The sequence below is a fragment of the Ischnura elegans genome, chromosome 6, assembly GCF_921293095.1.
Source record: "Ischnura elegans chromosome 6, ioIscEleg1.1, whole genome shotgun sequence".
Taxonomy (NCBI): domain Eukaryota; kingdom Metazoa; phylum Arthropoda; class Insecta; order Odonata; family Coenagrionidae; genus Ischnura; species Ischnura elegans.
In genome coordinates this window covers 85,658,167-85,678,238 of record NC_060251.1, presented here as the reverse complement: position 1 = coordinate 85,678,238, position 20,072 = coordinate 85,658,167, and the positions used below count along the sequence as shown (strand labels likewise).

Genomic DNA, 20,072 nt, shown 5'->3' with positions numbered 1-20,072 from the left:
CACTAGTAGGGAAGCAGTTACAACTAAGAGCAGCAATTTGATGGGGCACTTTGCTATTAATCCAAAAAACTGGCAACACTGGGACCTAAAATGTAATATCTTTGAGAATTATTATTATTAGTGCACTACCAGTACCATTACCAGTAAATGTAGGTTTGCATGGAATATTTTGCTGATAGCCGCCTCAATTCTCTTCCTTCCTCTCCTCTACTTACCTCTGTAAGGCCTCTGCTCCCTTTCATTCTATCTAAAAATCATATTCTCCTCCTCCTCCTCCCTCGTTTACCCAACAGTCTTCCCTCAAACATTTTTTTTCAAACAAACATGCCCTCCCCGCTCAGTGTCCATCCCTCTATCCAAACTGTCTCCTACGTAGCTCATCTAGGAGCCACCTCTCTTCACCTATCACCTCTTCCTCTCTGTCTAGTTCACCTTCTCCTTTCTTCTCCATGCCCACATCTTGAAGACCTATTATTATAGCATTCTTCTGATTAAGGTAGGTTTCCATGGAGTACTTAAGAAAAATTCTGGGAAAATCCCCCTTCTTCAAGCACTTCCCTCTTCAATTCACAATAAGGCGCCTTTTATTCTAAAAATCCTCTTCTTTTCGTACCTCTCCCTCTTTACCCAACATTCTACCCTCTAACTATGGTTTCAATATACCATTCCCGTTAAGTACTCAATCCATCCATACATTCTATCTCCTCCGTATCTCGTCTAAAAGCTGCCTCTCCCCACCCGCAATGTCCAACACTTCCTCGTCCCTCCCTCCACTTCACCTTCTACTACATTTTTTCTCCTTTTATTCTTCACCAAGCTATGGTAAGACAGAATAGGTTTAGGAATAGTGTGGAAAACTCGTGCACCTTCCCTGTAGCGGATGAGGATTCAGACCACAAACTAGTGCTCATGAAATTCAACATAAGACTCAAAAGACCAATGAAAGTGAGGAAGGCGAGGAAGTGGAATGTAGAAGTGCTGAAGGGGACTATAAGGAGAGAATATCAGGCACTAGTGGACATTGGTATACAGGAGATTGGTGGTACACAGACTGTGGAGGAAGGTTGGGATAATAATAAAGCGTGAATAGTCAAAGAAGTCAATTGGCTATGTTGACAGCAGAAGGATAAAGAAGCCTTGGGTTACGAAGGCAATGGTAAAAGAAATGGAGGAGAGATTCAAGTGGAAGAACGTGGACACAGAGCAGGGCAAAAGAAAGTATAGGGAACTTAATAATCGATTACAACGTAAAACTAAGAGGGCAAGGGAGGCTTGGTGGAAAAGGCAGTGTGAGGAAATGGAAAAGTTCCAGAAGGATGGAGAACTAGGCCAAAGTTAAGTTGCTATCGGGCGGCAAAAGAGGACCAGCCATGTCTAAAGTTAAGGCTAAAGATGGGAGGATGCTAACTGAGCGAGAAGAGGTACTGAGTAGATGGAAGGAATACGTGGAGGATCTGTATGACGGAAGGAACTGGCCAGAGAGATTGACTTCAGAGGAGGAAAATCTTGGGCCGGGGATCTCAGATTCGGAAATCGAGAGAGCACTTCGTGATATGAAGGCTAGGAAAGCAGTGGGTGTGGTCAATATCCCGTGTGAGCTCCTGAAGAATTTAGGGAGGGATAGTAAGAAAAGGTTTTTTGAACTATTACGCAGGATCTATGAGGAGGGATGTTTGCCGTAGGATTTCGTGAAGATGGTTCTAATTCCGCTACCGGAAAAGAAGAAAGCTGTGGAATGCAGAGATTATAGGACTATTACCCTAATATCGCATGCAGCGAAAGTGGCTCCTAACAAGTACCTCATTTTATGAAAAAGTTTTTATCTATACTTTAAAACCGTAACCAACGAGTATGGATAAAAGCCACGCAGTTGTGCCTATATTTATATCCCATGCAAAAATTAATTAGGCATCATTAATTCATAATAACCAAAAGTCTTTTTCTGACCCCAAAATATGTTTCGTAATATTTTACATTTTTACTTCTGCTTTTTGAATGGGTTATTCGGAAAGGTTATTTTAGATGTTTATCAAATTCCATGGCATTTTCAAGGAACAAATTCACGTAATAGAAAAAATAATAGATCCATGATACAAATTAAATTTTATGAACTGTGAAGTTCTCATTTTTGTGGCATTTTTCTAACAAAATTTTATCTTGTTTTTAAGAGCAAAAATATCGTCAAAATCTAATTCCGGGAATCCAATTTCCTTAAATTTTCTGGTTGGTGGGGGGGGGGGGGGGGGGGTGCGAATCCTCCGCTGAGGGGGGGGCCATCATGAGCTCCAGCCGAGGGCCCCCAATCACCCCAGACTGGTCTGAGGACTCTCCCCATGAAATAAAATAAGTCTTGGAAATTGTAATTCTAAAGTATATAAACCTTTTTTTACCAATTTTTTCATCCCATCAGGACAAAAAGCTCTAATTACGCCACATGCATAATAGCCTCATTAAAGTCTCTCGGGGACGTATAAAATATGGGGGGGGGGGGCGTTCCCCATAGGATCTACGCCAGTAAGTGCGAGTCTGCTGAAGCCCTCGATAGCAAACGTCTCCGAGTGCCGTATTTCATCGCACGGAAGTGTATTAAAATTCTGGAGATTTTACGGTGGTCGGGCGAAGTGTTTATGCGGGTGTCAAGGATACCAGTAGCTGCGGGGCTTCCTCGGTTCGAAACGCTTTGGTGTGGGGCATCACGGCAACGCTTCCGCCAGTCAAAACAAAAATTTTCACCGTGTGAGCTATCCGAAGGCATTTATGTGGGAGCCAAACGCTTTTTAAGAAAATCTATATCGTGTCGGGGGAGACGGTATTATCTTTCCCAGACTTCACGGCGCGTATCAGAATTTTTTGCCTTCCGCAACTCCGATCATGGAAGCTCTTGAAATTTTATCGTCCTGACCCAAGCATGCACAAGTTGACGTTGAAATTTACACGAGGTAATGTGGATTCAGCGTTACGATTCAAGTTTCCCAAACTGAAAGAGTAAGTCAGTACGTCACTGATTATATCGTTAGTGCTGTTGTACAATTGATTTAATGGCTGCGAAGTGACTGAGGACGTATTATCAAAATATGACCTTCGCACTTGCTACGTTTCTGCGGCCTGATTTTGTATAGCGAGTCATTTCTGTTTCAAAAATAAAATTGAAATAGATACTCTATTTTGTCACCAAAGGATGAATATAAGTCCGTAGCTTTTCGCGCTTCAATTTTCTTCTTATATTATTTAAGTGTTTGACATGGTGGGAGAGGAGAGGCAGCTTCTGCATGAGATTCGGAAAAGACAAGATATAGTTGGAGCGTGTGCTGAAAGGGGAGGGAATGCTGTAATAATTGTTGGAGGGTAGAATGTTGGGCAGACGAGGGAGAGGATGGAGGATAATAGGATTTGTTTTAGGTGGAATGATAGGGAGTAGGTCCTAGTGTGAATTTTTGAGGGAAGTCCAAAGGAGGGAGGCTGCCAGAATACTTCTTACATCTTCCATGGAAAAAACCTTAATTGGTAGAATATTGAAATGATAAAAATAATTATTTATCTTATAATCATGGTCAAAGCCAGGGACCTTGGCTGGGGGGCCATGGGAACATCCCACGGCCACTCGTCCTAAGATGGGTGTGCGGGGTCCCTCCGCTACAAGAGGGACTGTTTATCCCGGAAATATATTTTTAAGTTTTATTAATTAAATAGTTTTGTATCGTTAATGGTCTAAAATTGTTTGATGTAATCTGTTGTTGAAAATAAAAACTAAAATCTAGTCTCAAAAACGCGTAAAAAGTGGATACTTGAAAAAATTTTACACGGGAGAACCCGAGGGATATTCCATTCCATTAGCAAGTCCCCCTAGGGGTATTCCATGGTCCCCGGACCCAGGTCATTACCCTCCCCCCAAATTCGATGACGAATCCGCCCCTGGTTCTGACGTCAGGGATTACGTTAAATGGTTACACGCCTTAAAACATGCATGAATGAGTTTTCTCCGGTCGGGGAGATCTGTAATTCCTATGCTTTTCACGATCTCCGAGAATCGCCACATGTTGACTCAAATGTCATAGTCGGCACTTGATCGTGAAATAGTGATATATTGGATGCGAAGTTTGCATTTTACGATTACGAACCATGGGTGTACCCAGCGAGGGGCAGGAGGGGCAGTTCCCCCCCCCCCCCCCCCTAGAAGCAAAAATCGCATGTCTTTAAGGAAAATAATATTTTTTCAAGCAAATAATTTTGAACACTAATAAAGAGCTGTTACAGTTTCCTTAAAATGTTGGCTTCATTCATCTTTTCCATGCTTAAATCTTACCTATAACTTGAACGACCATGGCTTGCCCCCCCCCCCTAGTTTTGGTCCTGGGTACGCCCTTGTTACGAACTCAAACTTATTGGAAGTACTTACAGCGGGATGTTCATGAGGTTCCATTTCGCTGAGTGCATTGTTACAATTTTGGGCTGGGAGAGGAAGGAGGTCATAAAAATGTACATACCTATACTTTTTAGAGGAATAAAAATAAAATTAGCAGAGCCGGCCTTAGGGCGGGGCGACCGGGGCGACTGCCCCGGGCCCCGCGCTTTGGGGGGCCCCGTGTTCGTGAAAAAAATTAAAATATACGATAGTTTGAAAACGCAATTTCAACTATTACTGTATTGTTAAGTCCGTGCTAGACAAAAAATAATATTATGAAAAAGGAATAATAATGCAGTAATTTAAAGTAAAAAGCGCGCTTTTTATGTTTATTTTACGTTATAATTTTATGAATAAATATAATTATAAATTTTATTAGTATTATACTATTTTGAACTCAACTGCGTGATGGTATCATAACGGCGTAATTACGAAGTCTGAATTTGGGAGGGGAACATACTTAGCCAGAGAGTGGCAGGGATTCAAAATGCTCGAGTTTGTAGATGGGGTATAGAGTTTAATATTTTAAGTGAAGGGCCCCGCACTGAAGGTTCGCCCCTAGCCCCGCACCTGCTAGCGCCGTCCCTGAAAATTAGAATTGAGTTTGAATTTTAAAAAGATATCTACAATCATGGTGGAAAGGGTGCAACTGCTATTGGTCTCTTAAAAAAAATCACCCTTGTGATTCAAAATATTACTTCGTAATTATTAACATATCTCACAAAAACAGCTAGCATTGGATGAAAAATTGGTTGTTGCAATGGATATCCGTTTGGAAATTGCTTCTTAAGGCCAGTTTACACAGTACATAAACCGACACGAGTTTATGTCTTAATGTATGGATGAACACGAAAACGTACCTTGTGCCCACACAACTTGTTCAAATGCATGGACAAAATATAGAACTTGTGTTCTAATTTGGTTCATTCATTCGTACACGTACCGTTCCGGTCCAACAAAATCGTTCATGCATTCACACATTAACTCGTACGTGTTAATCTACCGTGTAAGCAAGCCTTTAAAGAAAAATCTTAAGCGGGACGTGTGGAGCCATCAAGTTTTGGATGGTGCCAGAATATTTAGTGGAAGGGTTACCCTAGTGGGTAGAGCGTTTGGCTTCTACCAAGGGGCAAACATATTGGGAGTGAGGGGCAAGAAAATCTGAAAATGAAAAAAAAAACGAAAATGAAACAAAACCAAAATGAATACCAGAAATGAGGAATATTTTTAGCTCTCAATTCCTATACTACCCGCCGCTAAAAGCTATCCTATTTATTTACTAATTTGTAATTCCGCACTTTTGAAGGTTTTTGCTTTCAAATTCATTTTATCTGTAAAATATCTTGGGGTATTCCCATTTTAAATTAATTAACCTTACATTTATCTTAGCCCGCCGCAAATTTATTATATACATTACCGATATATACGCTACGGCATCTGACTGAAGGGTGCCACTTTCAAAGCCCGCGTAAGGCATTAGGACACCTTCAACTGAAATCGTGCTACGAGGCGGCCCAGGGTAAGGAACTGACCTCCCTACCCTGATCGAAAGTGAGTGTTGTATGAGCTCTACCCTCACTTCAAACTGGCTTTCGGTTGAAGCATTGAGTGAATGAGGCTGTTTCAGTAATTAAGTATTATTATTTTATACGTTGCGGAAAAAAATGGACGCTTGAGAAGAAGAACGAGAAAAGACTGGAGGCGTTCGAGGTGTGGGTGTGGAGAAGAATAGAGAAGGTGAAGTGGACGGGGAGGAGAAGGAACGACGAAGTGCTGGACATGGTGGGTGAGGAGAGGCAGCTTTTAGAAAAGATACGGATGAGACAGAAGGTATGGATGGAGTGAATAGCGGGGAGGGGATGCTGAAAACAGTGTTAGAGGGTAGAATATTGGGTAAACGAGGCAGAGGAAGGAAGAGAGTAGGATTTTTGGATAGAATGAAAGGGAGTAGGCCTTATTGTGCATTGAAGACGGAAGTGCATGATGGAAGGGGAGGCTTACGGTATTCTTCTTAAGCACTCCATGGAAATCTACCTTAATCGGCAGAATACGGATAATAATAATTAATATTTATTTTTAATAATAATAATAATTGGTATTTTTACTGAGAATCACTACAGAATTATTACAGCTCACACTTATTTGTAGGTGAAATATTTTGTCTGCTCATTTCATTATTGGCAATTGTAATTTTTTCTAGGCACAAAAAAATTGTATTTTTTGCAGCATGGCTCAATTAGGATTTTTGCATAGAATGAAAGGGAGTAGGCCTTAGAGTGAATTGAAGAGGAACTGCTTGAAGGAAGTAGGGCTCCCAGAATTCCTCTTAAGTACTCCATGGAAATCTACCTTAGTCAGTAGTGTACGCAAATAAAAATAAATATATGAAATACAAATGGATAGTTCGCCAGCATTTTGTGCTATGTGAAAAACATCTTTTTCCGCGCCCACGACTGGAATTCCGTCCTCCGCCCTTGACAGAGGTCTAGAAGTGGAAGGCGCCCTCCAGTCAGCAGTGAAGGGCGTTAAAGACCTTCGATTCGGCGATCACCTTCTGGAATATCGCCGTTGTACGCATACGTCACCCGCTTGTTTGGATTCAAAGGTCATTCACGTCGTGATTTACCGAGTTAAAGTGCTGATTTTTGTGAGCATTCAGTGGCGCATGCTTTATTAATTATATCGCAAACCGGGTTAAATACGACTGTGCAACTGACGTGCCTTCTCAACCCTTGACCTGAATTCCTTAGATCGCGGTGGCTAATATTAATATTTTCCGCCATGCGAATGATTTTGTAGTAGCAGCAGCTGCATATGGTGACAATTAGATACATGCGTACTTTAGCGGCATCTTCTCTTGCCTCATTATATTTTTAAAATTTCATGATTGGTTGTAATCTAATTATAGGTTCATGAAATGAATCACATATACTGATTTTAGTCGGCAAAACACATCCATGATGAGATAAAGGAGTTTCCTTCCCTTTCTATTTTTTCTATAGAAACAGTTCATAAATAAAAAGTTAGCAAATTGAATTGCAAGTTCGCTATAATCTTATATTGTCAGATTTTTGTAAATAAGTGAAGAAAGCCCTCGCATCATGGCAATGGCTGCTGTCACTAGTTAATTCAATAAAAATGTCAATTATCCATCTTAAAATGATATCACATGTAGAAGCGGAGCTGTAATGTAGTCCAATGCATTATTTTTGCATTTTAGGAATAATTTGAATTAAAGTTTGAAGTGTGTTTGAGTATGATTCGTTTGGTTTATTTTATACACTTACAATTCACACGTAGGATGGCAGATTTAAACGGTGCAGTGAGTATCGGGCAATTTGAATATTCTTGTTGCCTCGGGTATAATTCGTGTAGCGTCCCTTAGCATGGGCTGCTGGACTTGCGATCACCGCCAACCTCAGGTGAGTGGAACGTTTTACTCCCAGTTTAGTTTCCTCTCAGATTACTTTGTCTTGATATTTTCAGGCTACATGGAGTAGATCCTTGTACAATTTGCCAGTAACTCAAATTTGAAAATTTAATCTTTCCCTCAGATGTAAATTATTTTATTTGAGATGGAGGAAAATATCGTTAACAGTGTAGTCTTCTATACACTGAACGCTTCACGATCATAGCGTATGTGCTAGATAAGCAAAACGTCGCAAAAAATAAAAATGCCAATGATATGCGATGATTTAGCCGAAAATTTGGAAAAAATTGCCATGTCTCTTTCCAATACTTTTCATCAATTTCCCCGAATGACTAAAAAAAAGTGTATAACTTAAGATGAATAATTCCCTAATGGGCGCGAGCTCCCGAGAGGGACCTGAAATGATATAGTAGCGTAAAAAAATATAAGGAAAGGAACTTGAGCTACCTATACCTTTATCGTAATGAAAAATAATCAAGTCACATGCAAAGTTCAAGAAAGTTTTATTTACACTAATTATGCACATATGTAAGAAAATGCCATCTTATGATATTAAAATGTTACAATTGTGGTTCTGCAATGTTCGGCAATGCGGGTGGCTCCGTAAGGTGAGGCGCGCGCCCCCATATGTATCCACCACTGGGAATTGCACAGGTATTACTAACCAAATGAGAGATACGCGTACCTTTTTCATGCAAAATTAAGATCATCGAGTAAATTCTATCTCAAAAGTTTCTGTAAATCTATTGATTTCTATTATACCTATATCATGTGATTAACGCTAATGATAAATCACATTCGGTGGCAAAGCCTATTTGGACTTCGAGCGTATTCTCTTCAATATGAAAATAAGTTGAAGCAGTGGCACAGCGAGGGGGGGGGGGGATAAAACCACACCCAGAGCTCAGAGAATTTTTTTAGTTTAATCCGTTTTACTTAATTGGATTAGTATCACTTACAGAATAGTGTTAGAATTAATCAAATATCCCTCCGAAAGCCGTAAAATTAGCCATTTTGAACAATTTATCTTAAAATTTTTCTGGAGGAGGACCCCCGCTTACCCTGGCGGGTATGCAATACCCCCATACCCCTAAGTATTAGTTGCGCCTAAACCCCCCTTGCCTTAATTCTTAGCTGCACCTCTGAGTTGAAGTACCTATCTTGTTTTTACTGCAGTGGAACTGTTCGAGTATCTACTGGTGCAGGAATAGGGTGGTTTCCTATTATTTTTTTATTGCTTTAATCGAAAGATTATTACTCCTGGAGTAGGTATTTCACGCTTTTAGATATTTAAATGGCAACATCTATTTTTCGCGATTAAATGAAAAGTGAAAATTTTCAAGCGCGCGAAAACGCGACGCTTAAGTATGAATGCCGGGAAATATCTCCGTACGTCGTATTTCTGGTTCCCCCTCCCGCCCGGTGAGGTGACCTTGAGGCGAGGCTTAGCGCTGATACGTCGCAGGATGCTAGCGGATAGCTGAGTACCTTGCTGGATGGTAGCGCTTGGCTTAAAAAAGGTTTATTAATACCTTATCAAACGAAGAAAACTTTCCGAACTTAGCCAGTTTTAATTGGTGATTATTAAGACATGTTTCCCTGAGCTCTGTGCCTCATGCATGCATTGGTAACCTCAGACGATGTATAACTCCTATCCTCTCGTGTAGAAACTAGGTCCCTGTGACGTCATGCGGAGTGGAATCGCATGGGCGCCAATCTGGCCTTTTTCAAATGAGGATAAAATTTGACCCTTGCCATTCGTCTAAACCGGTATTTCAAAAACCAAATAATTTGTGTATTATGAATACACTAATGGTGGGTAACGAATCGCATTCAATGCCTTTCGTTTTCTTTGATGAAGGAAACTACCCTATTGTCAATTCCCTACTTTTGAAACTTGTATTTGTGACCGATACCGATGTGAAATGACATGAATGAAAAGTGAGGATTGAGAATTCCATATGCAAATATTGGAATTTGGATTGGATTCGGAAACCAGTTTTATTTAGTGATAGATTGTGATTGAGATAGAAAAATACTGAGATCCGTATTTTCCTTTTTTCCAACCGTCGCATACTTCTCAAGACCAAAAATCGCCAGCCTTGACCCTTTTGCAAATAATTCTATGTTGTCACGAGCTCATGCCGTGCGGATGACCGCTTCTCCGCTACTCCTTTGTTATTGTGCGTAGGCCTCATTTGGTTTTAATTGTTTACACTCTTGCTAGTGACTATTCTCTATGTGAAAGATTCTACCCGATCGAGTGAATGAACTGAACTGACGCGCTAATTACGTCACCCACTCATGGAAAATGGGCGGAAACTTGCGCGTTTTCTTATTTGATACTTGAAAGAGAACGTCTGAATGGTTAAGAATTTTGTTTTCGTCGTAAATTGTCGTCGCCTTCGGTCTTCTACCAATAAATTACGTTTTCAGATCAGTGTTAAAGACCCTGTTGCTGCGAATTCAACAGTTTGCCGCGCCGCGCGAAACATCGAAACGCGCATGCGCGTGGAATAAGAAGGAGGGGGAGAGAGGGAGAGCAATGGTGTGGGGGAGACTCACTGGTCTTTGCTACGGCGACCTCCCGTAGGGGAAGTGAGGGGCGGGAACGGAAAGACACGGCGGAAGGGAGGGGAGGGGGAACACACTAAACCACCGCCTCCTCCTCCTTTCATATCTCCTGGGAGTCGTGCTCAAGGCGGACTTGGAGGAACACGTCCGGTGATCAAAAAGCACATCACAAGCGTGCGCCGTCAGACCTCGAGGACTCCGGGCGGCCCCATCGGAACGAACGAGAGCGACAGAATCGCGCGCGCGCGGCGTCGCAAGTCGACTGTTTTTCGCACTTGCGCGGAAGAGCGGCCGGCCCCGCGGAGAGAGAGAGTAACCTGAGGAGGGGGGAAATCGTCCTGTTTTTGTTTTTTTATTTACTTCTTCGAGATTGGTCAGTAGAGGAAGGAAGAGCAGTCGTCTTCCCTTCAGGCCTGGGCGGATACGTTCCTCGTCTTCGCTGATAAGCTTCCCTTTGTCAACCATCCATCGCGGAGGAGGACATCACCATGTCTTCGTCTTTGGTCACTGTCAAATTGTCCCGTTTCGACGGCTCGCCATGGGGCTTCCGACTTCAAGGTGGCAAGGACTTCGGAGCACCCCTGGTCATTCAGAAGGTGAGTGCTGTGAAAAGGTCTGTTACCGATCGGTGGCATTGTGGAATAAACATTTTTAAAACGCAAACGGAGTGCAAAAGGAACCCCATTGGACACTCAACAATGTGATTAGAATCCTCGCCCCCAAGGAAACCGTGGTCGAATTTGGGGTCCAGAGTGTGTAGGTACCATATATTTGTGTAGTGTTGAACGAACATTCCCTCAGTTTTGGTTGAATTTTAGTCGGACGCCGTGCGATTTTTAAGGAATATTCTTCGCGTACTTCGAGTACATTTTGATGGAGGTGTTGTGCGTAGAGTGGCACGGGAAATTCGAATAGCGTAAGGGGGTGGAGAGGAGCGGTGTTAAGGGATAGGGTTATGGTAGGAGTGGGGTACGTCCTTAAAAGGGCGACGGGATATTTTGGGATCGGTGGCATGTTTCATCCCCAGCAGCGGAGGAGAGGAAGCGGAGGAAGGAATAGCCGCGGCCAGAAAGCCAAGGGGGGTGTTTTAAACGTTGAGGGGCATTTAACACGAGCGTTGTGAGGTTCGATTTCGACTGCCTTACGAGAAAGGACCCGAAAATCAAAATTTGTGAATTATGGAGAGGAAAATATGTTGATAACGAATCATGTAAAATTGAATTGCCCAAAGTAATAATTTTCAAATTTAATATCTAAAATTGCGAGTGAAATTGGCAATTTTCAGAGTGAAACCAAGTACTGAATCAAGGAAAAAACTGATTCATACCTTACTATTTAAAACAGTACTTAAGTGACTGAATTGAAAATAGAAGTTACTAGCTGAATATGCGAATAAAATTATTTATTTGGTTTGAATACATCTGTACATGTCCTTAAACGTTCAGTTAGTGTTGAAATAACTGTGTTTTTGCCTTTAATGCGAGAGGTTTTTGTATTTAATTCCCTCGATTACATAAATTATTACTCCAATACATTTGCTTAACTGAAGCATTTTATTTAATTTAATTATATTACTTTTTCCGTAAATTTCTTTAGGAACAAATATTACGAGCGATATTATTGGAGTCGACATTTACGAGAAAATATTCTATTAGAGATGGATATATTTTCCCTTTTCATCCCAAGAGAGGTGCAGTTCAGCATCCTGGAAATATCTGCCTCATCTTCTCTGTCAGAACAGAACTTTGAGTGCGGTGGGACATGTTTGAATAAAACTATTCCTAATATATGATATGATATTCATAATATATGAATTTATCTCGGCTGATATTCCTTACATTTCATACATGTCGATCTTAGACTTGTATCTTGGGAAAGCCAGATTTCGCCTTCGTGTTCACTGCAGGAACGTCCAAGTTTTTTCTCGAGAATTATATAATTTAACTTTACGGTGGAACTTCTCGGAGGGCGGTGTCGGGCAAGGGTACGCCGAGGTATCATCTGGAAGCTGGACCCCGCCCTAATTCTCTGGAAGTCGTTGAACAGAGGGCACTCCTCTTGAGCAGCCTCCCTCTATGAAGGCATGGAGAGAATGATCAGGAATCGAATCGGCAAAAATTAGTGTTACAAGTCTTAATTGATAGTTCATTTCTTAACACCTCAACAAATCGGAATGGTTCCCATTTATATGAATCGCTGTGATTTGTTTTCGAATTGTATCAAAGAAGTTCGCTCTGAGAAGACGTCTTGGTGGTGTAACTGGTTAGGACATCAGACTGGGTAGCGGAAGATCCGGATTCGAATCCCGGCTAAGTCGAATATTTTTTCATGGGAAACTTCGTCCTTGTGTATGTAACAGTAGGTTTTTAGGTACTCTTGTCGATGCGAGGTCAATTATGCCAGGTACCCATACGAGAAACTTTACCCTCTTTCGTAAATAATTATCTGTAACATTGAGTATTTTTTAAAATCCTCCCGCTTGAGAATGCACGGGAATTTAGTTTTGATTAGAATTTTATTTCGAACACAATTTCCGCACGGTCGAATTAATAATTTTGAAAATTTCCTTTGATTTATCTTTGAATATTATGTGACGGTCCTTAATTTTGTTCAATATGAAGTTATAATCCCATTTTCGCACATGCCATTCCCTCATCGGAAATGCCATCGAAATGCAGGCGAAGTACGTTCTCAATCATTAAGGATAACCTAGTTCCCTGGTGCGACACCGGCGGCGCTGAACATATATATTTTGGGGATACTGTTACACTTCAGCTCACGATCTACTCGGATTGAGTTCCTACCGATTGGAAATAGATTCACTTAAGAAAAAATTAAAAAAGTGAAGCTCTAGTCGGTGCGTTTGTTTCGACTGATTACCTCGTATTGAACCTAATGAAAATCATGCAATTGAAAATAAAGTATTTGTTAGAGAATGGCGTGAACTTCTCAAGAATCCTAGAGCGAGCAGAAATTTTTCTTATCTATCCAGAAAATATTTGCGTTTTTACTTAAGGAATTAATATAGCGAAAGTGAAAAAGTTCTTCTACATAGCGAAGTTGATAGTACGATGTGAGTGAATTCATTTTTCTTCTTGGTAATTTTGGCGATGGTTCCTTTTGATTCTTTTATTAGAAGACGGCGCGTGGATTCATCAAGAAAAAATGTTATTTGTAAGATGCTTAGTGGATGAAGTCGTTTTGTTGGTGACTATTTTAATCCATTAGTCAGTTCATTGTCTCGCCTTATCTTCGAAAACATAATCGTTTATAAGAATCAAAGAGGATATTCATTTTTCTTTCGTGGAAAACACATTCCCCTTATTTAGTTTGATGAATTTGGTGAAATGTCTCCGATGTAATTTCAGCCCATGGTAGGCGTTGAATTAAGAGCAATGACACAAGTAACTGCTGTCATTAAAATAGCAGACGGCGGTAAAAACTTGATCAACTGGATCCAAAAACTGCTATCGGCTCCGCAATTAAAAAAAGAAAAAAAAAGATTTTCGCTGAAATTGATTGCTGGGATCCGAATTCATGGGATATCGCGTCATATCACAGTGGTGCCCCTGTATTTAAGATTCCCACTCTGTAGTCGGCTATTGTACTCAACCGTTTGCATTATTATTGTCCAGATTTTGCGCTCATTCCTCGCTTCTATGTTGAAATATCACGCTGCCATGAACTCCAGCATCTGGGACACGTACTTCGATGTGGTACAATTAACATTTTGCCGACTCCCTCACGTCTCGAGGACATATAGCGAGGAGATTACGTCGGGAACTTTGAATGTGGCATGCCATTACGGTCCGGTGCTGAGTTTTAACTGCCCACTCTCCATTCTTAGTAAGCTTGGTAAATGGCCCACGCGATGTCTTTGCACTTTTCCTCGTATTCATCTTGCACTTCTCGGATACGCGCCTGGGTTCTTCAGCGCATTTTGAGGAATTCGCGTGACGTCATCCATTTTTCGAATTTCCGCCTGGTATCGACGAATTCTTGCTCATCTGCGAAACGGGCTCAGTGATCAGCGCTCCCCACTTCCGTGACAGTGAATTATTTCCTGGGCTCGGCCCCCATTGCCATGTTTCAGAATTGCATATTGCATGAATTTAGTATCAAAGGCTTAGTTATCTCCTCTGTTTCCAAGCTAATGCGTAAATACTGATGTAAAATTCAAAATTTCTTTTATTTTAATATCAACAATGCCTTTTCTTATTCCTACCCTTTGAATTACATTCCAGTTTTATTGACCTAATCCCTGGCTAGGGTAGCTTTTAATATTTTTTCTTAGTATAATTTCCAAATATCCCTCACGGAGTATTTGCATTTCCCATCCCATTGTTTTTTGGAACCGAAAATATATTTTAATATTAATTGAAAGGGGATATACAAAGCCTTCTTTTGATCGGAAAATTTGCATTGTTTTTTTAATGAAAATTAGTTCATTCGTATGTAAAAGTTATTTTAAACGGAAGATGCCCCACTTTTGAAGAAGAGAGATCGTGATTGCTTAAGTTAACGACGGACTGACAAACCTGCGCAGGAAATAGCTTAGATATCCATTTTTCAGACGATGAAATAGTTGTATAAAATTCCCGGGGGAGCCATTTTTGTGAAATGTTGTCACAAAGGTATTACTAGCGTTGCAACGTTAGTTTCATGGGAAGAATTTTGGCCTGAACTCAATGTGCTAGGTGAATTTCGAAAGAACTCTCTTGGTACAAACCGTCGCCAACATGTTGTTCCCTTAATGATGTTCATTGGCCAAAGCCTTTGTTGGTTACACTGAATCCCTGGTAATAATTCGTCGCCGTGGAAACTGTGGTGAAGTTTACATTAGTTACAAGCAAATAAAAACTGTCATTAGTACGACTTTCGCAACTCATGTTTCCTCAAAGATATTCTTATGCGTGGCGTACTAATACAGTACACAGCTTGCCTGATTAATTTGTTCGCGTTGTGGTGGAGTAATGAAGATTAATGTTTAAATTTATTAAGAAACGAATTTCGTTACCCAAATGACGAATCCATGATTACGCTGTGCTAAAAAATATTGCCAGCAGATATGATCTTTCGCAAAACTAAGCTACTATTCTGGCTAGTACATTTTTGTGTTTGCACAGTGTGTCCGATATTTCGTTGCCGTTGTAAGAGAGACGTATGGTGTCGATAAAATTTGTTTGTACTCCAATTGTGCTACCATGATGACTATTCCGTCATTACATGTGTCGTGTCAAAACGGTTATTTTTATATATTTTTTAAATAGTGTCCAGTTTCGGTAGCAAATTTGGCACACGAATTGGCAGGTTTCATAGTGTGCCTGGAATTCGCTGACGTGGTAACAACTGAGTGTTACGGGGTAAAGCTTAGATTTATGACTCAGATGACCAATTCAACACATTGTATGCCGTGTAAAAAGTGTCTAGTGCCGTGATTCATGTTTCCTAAAGGATGATTACGTATCTTATTATACATACTATAAGTATTTACTGATTTTGTTGACAACAACTGTTGCAACTTGTCTGATAATTTGTTTATGCGGTAACTGAGCGATGATAACAAATTTATAATTTTGCTACGACTCGAGTTGTGTTAACGTTATGACGAATCCATCGTTAAGAAGAGGTGGACCAACCATTCGATAGGCATTTGTTTCCTTATGGTGTTATTATTTTTCCTTTCATAATGGTATTTTTTTATCAGTCAAGTTGTGAATAACCTAATGAATTATCCAACGTTAACTAGGGATGTCAAGCCGAAACGTAGCTGTGAATTTTGCTGCCTGTAACAGGTGAATTTGGCAAAAAATTTCAAATAGCACAACCTATCGGAAATTCGTTGTCATGGTAACAGCATTGCTTGGGATTTGCAACCAATCGACTCGAGTTACCCTAGTGACGAATCCACCTTTAAATCCGGCAAAAGGGGAAGCAAAACTGTAGCAAAGAGGCGAGGATAATGTGAGGGTGCAGCTGGCATATGCAATTATTTTCCCGCCTGAGATCCCTGTCACCACCTACGCATTCTATTTACGCAGGGGACTGTCTCGTCCGTCTCCGATTCCAGGGAAGGGCGCCAAAGTCACAAACCGTGTAGCTGTGAAGCCGCGTTATGGGATAAGATCTCTCATTTGGGAGACGAAAGAGCTCTCCACAATATTACCTTTTTCCCTGAGCTTGAAAAATGCAACATCTTCTGCATCGCTTCTCATGGCCTTGACTCTATGTTGGCACGAAAGAATTCGGTTGATATCAGTTTGATCCCGACGGTGGCGAATACATTGTTATTGGTTGATAAACTTTTACTCATCTCTTCATTTTGCGTTGTAAATTGCAGAAGCTGACATGGGCGTAGCCAGGATCATAACTAGGGGGTGGGGGCAAGCCATGGTCTGGGGAAGGGGGGGCAAACCAAGTTTTGACATTAGTTTATGACATTATTTCCTTGAAAAAGTAGTTATATATTAGTTACAGATCTTATACTAATGCATATCATCTTTCGTGGGTTTAAAGAAAATTTGTTGAATGCTTTCGTTTCAATTCAGTGCTGATTTTGCCTAAAGCATTTTGCGATTTTTGCTTCTAGAGAGGGGCAGCTGACCCCCCTCTGCCCCTCGCTGGGTACGCCCATGGAAGCTGACTTGCCTGTTGTGTCGAGGAATCTCAATCCTAATTAAGTACTCCATAAGTGTAATTTGCCTTTCCTCTGATTGGCACATCATGGAGAATCAATATCAGTCGCAAAATTTCGATGTTTTCATTTATCGAAATTTGGTTGGGCATGATATGCGGATGGCATCGGCAAAAATTCCTTGTATTCTGCTGGTATTTATTATGCCTAGCTATGGTCAGTTCTCTAAATATCTCGTTTTTAACTCATAGTTTTGGGAAATGTTGGAACTTTATTGTGGTAACATTACAATTTCAGTTTGCATGGGTTGATTATATCCTATCAATCTGATAACTTGTACAAAATTTAATGCATCTCATATTATTTGAGGTAAACTGCCTTACACAAGCTTCATACTACACCATTTTCTGCATGCTTATTGGACCCACAACCAAAATATTCCATTAACTGGAGCCAATTTCATTGCAGCTCAAATCAGTGACACCCGAGGTCGTTTTGAGCTGTCATGAGATTTAACAAGAGTCACGAGTGAAAGTTATTCTTGGATGATGGTCTTCTTGACACGATGTTAAAAATTAATAATATGTTTTGTTCGCATATAGACATTCTCGGTCCTAATTAGCCGCATGACTTGTCTGAAGGTTCCTCATTCTTCTCACATAGTGGCCATTTAGAAACGCAGTTTAATAGTTGTACTATAAGTTGTACGTGTTTACATACGTGATTACACAAGTATAAAAAATCATATATTTAGCAACACAATTATAAAACTATAAGTTCTTAATTTCTCCAATTAACCAATCTTTAGCTTTCCTCTTGGTTCCTGCCAATCATTTTAAATTACGTAAGTACTTAGGCATACATTTAATTGTATTTGGTACAACACATATGGGAAACCATTTTTCATGCAAATTTCTATCGTTTTTAGAATAGAATGAATGAAAGCTTCTCGGGTTTCAAACCGAGTCAGGGTCTGCATTGTTTAGGCCGACGTTTCGTTGGAAGAATTTCCCAACATTCTCAGGGCTGATTCTTGTTGGTATTTGTAAACTTTGAAAAACATTTTAAAATAAGTACAAATATTTTTTCCCAATAGCAACAAAATTGTAATACATTTTACAATTTTTAAATACACAATAGTTAAAAAAATACATTAATGTATTTTTTAACTGGGGATCGGGTTGGTGGTGTGGCTAGAGTGTTGACTTCCCACACCGTGGGCCCGGATTCAAATCCCGGCAGCGGCAGAGAATTTTCAGAGACTGCCCGATCCCTGCTAGAATGTTGTGTGGAGGACATTTCAAGCGCAACACTCCGTCCGTCGGATAGGACGTTAAGCCGTGGTCCCCTTGGCGCCTTTCATTTAGAGCGGGCTAATGCCGACGCCAGGTTTCTCTCCACCCTTCCTTACCTACCCTTCCCTCATGGCGCAAATGACCTCAGCTTTCGGTCGCCTCCTCCAAATACCATACCATACCACATTTTTTAACTGGTTCCACTTCGTATGTGCGTATTTTGTAAGCTTTTCCTAAATGCTTTAAGTATCGAAGAATTAAAGACTGACATTCTTGGTGTAATTGCCCATTCAAGTGATGACGGGTGGAACTGAAATAGTCGCGTAGCAGTATTTAAGTGGCGCCAGTCGTCGGAAGTGAAAGCTGTGCATTTTTATTCGAAGACTACGGCCGTCCCTTGAATCATATTTGCCCGACCCAAATTTCTTCGCTCACAACGACCGCAGTGTATTCCTGGAATGTTTTTTTTTTAAGAATAAATCCGTTGAGCACCATATTGAGACTTGTTTCGAGCAAGCCCAATCTCGTAGTGGTATAGGAAGCGCGTGCCCCTTTAGACCGTCGAATGTGACCTGCGGAATGCTTTCATTGTGGGTCGAGCTCAATGCGGGCCCAGATATTGGCACGAACCGCGCTTCCGACTGTCGTACGTCATTTCTTTGATCAGCGGTATTCCAGTGGGAATGTCTTTGGGGAACACTGACGCCATCTGCTGCAGAAATCCCATCGCATATTTACATTTTGCATCAATCTCTTTGAATTTGCCATTTGACCTAGTTGCGCCGATGTAAAACTGTTATGGTTAAAATATCAAATACAATATACAATTTATTCGCAATTATATTTTTCTTTAAAACATTATAAAAATTACTTGAACTTCTTCGGTACTCTGACATACTTGCGTTATCTCGGTATCATTATCTCGTTTTGTTGGGACAGTAGTAAGTTTTCAGGAATTGGTGTAAAGCGAAGATACAAAATCGAAAATTGGAACCTTCAATTTTTAGCAGTTTTATATTTATATCATCGGTTGGTGATACAGTTCAATGACCTAGCTGAAGTTCGTTATGATTTCACGATTCTTACCTTTAGATCTGCTTGCGTCTGAAATTTAGGCCATCATGTTAATAATATTAAATGTAGGTTAGTCAGATTTTTAGAGGGTTTTCAATCCATTTTTTAGCCATATTTCCAATCAAAATACTTAAAATATCAGATTTTAATAGCCTCGCCTTAGTTATATGTTGCAGAGGTTTGTAGTAGTTTTATTGAATAAAGTTCAGGTGTTCAAGATAAGATTTTTACGGAAGATTCGTGAAAATCCATGGGTCTTCCGTTTATCTGCTTAAAAGCCTTATCTGTTCTGTATATTTTCTCGTAAAATGTATTTTAAACTCCAATACTTTCACAAAGACCATTTCCTTGGTTTTTATGTTTGATTGACCCAAGGGCGCAGCTAAGAATTAAGGCAAGGGGGAGTTTTAGGCGCAACTAATACTTAGGGGTGTTGGGGGTATTGCATACCCACCAGGGTAAGCAGGAGTTGCGGGGGCCCTCCTCCAGAAAATTTTTAAGAATAATGGTTCAAAATGGCGAGTTTTACGGCTTTCTGAGGTATATTTGATTAATCATAACACTATTCTATAAGTAATAATGATCCAATTGAGTAAAATGGATGAAACTTAAAAATTTATCTGAGCTCTAGGGGGGGGGGGGGGTGTTTATCCCCAAAACCCC

At 40.5% G+C, this 20,072-nt stretch overlaps 1 protein-coding gene across 10 annotated transcripts in view; it reads left to right on the top strand.

The window, feature by feature from the left end:
* Nucleotides 1–10,505: 10,505 nt before the first annotated feature.
* Nucleotides 10,506–20,072, top strand: part of LOC124161087 (PDZ and LIM domain protein Zasp) — a 190,249-nt gene continuing 180,682 nt past the window's right edge. For 3 of the 10 annotated variants that reach the window (XM_046537278.1, XM_046537274.1, XM_046537277.1), the window contains exon 1: nt 10,508–11,002. In XM_046537278.1, coding sequence (XP_046393234.1) covers nt 10,895–11,002 — 108 coding nt within the window. In that variant the 5' untranslated portion in view covers nt 10,508–10,894. Of the gene's footprint in view, nt 11,003–20,072 lie in introns of all 10 variants that reach the window. The other 7 variants (XM_046537276.1, XM_046537275.1, XM_046537281.1 and 4 more) reach the window with 4 other exon arrangements.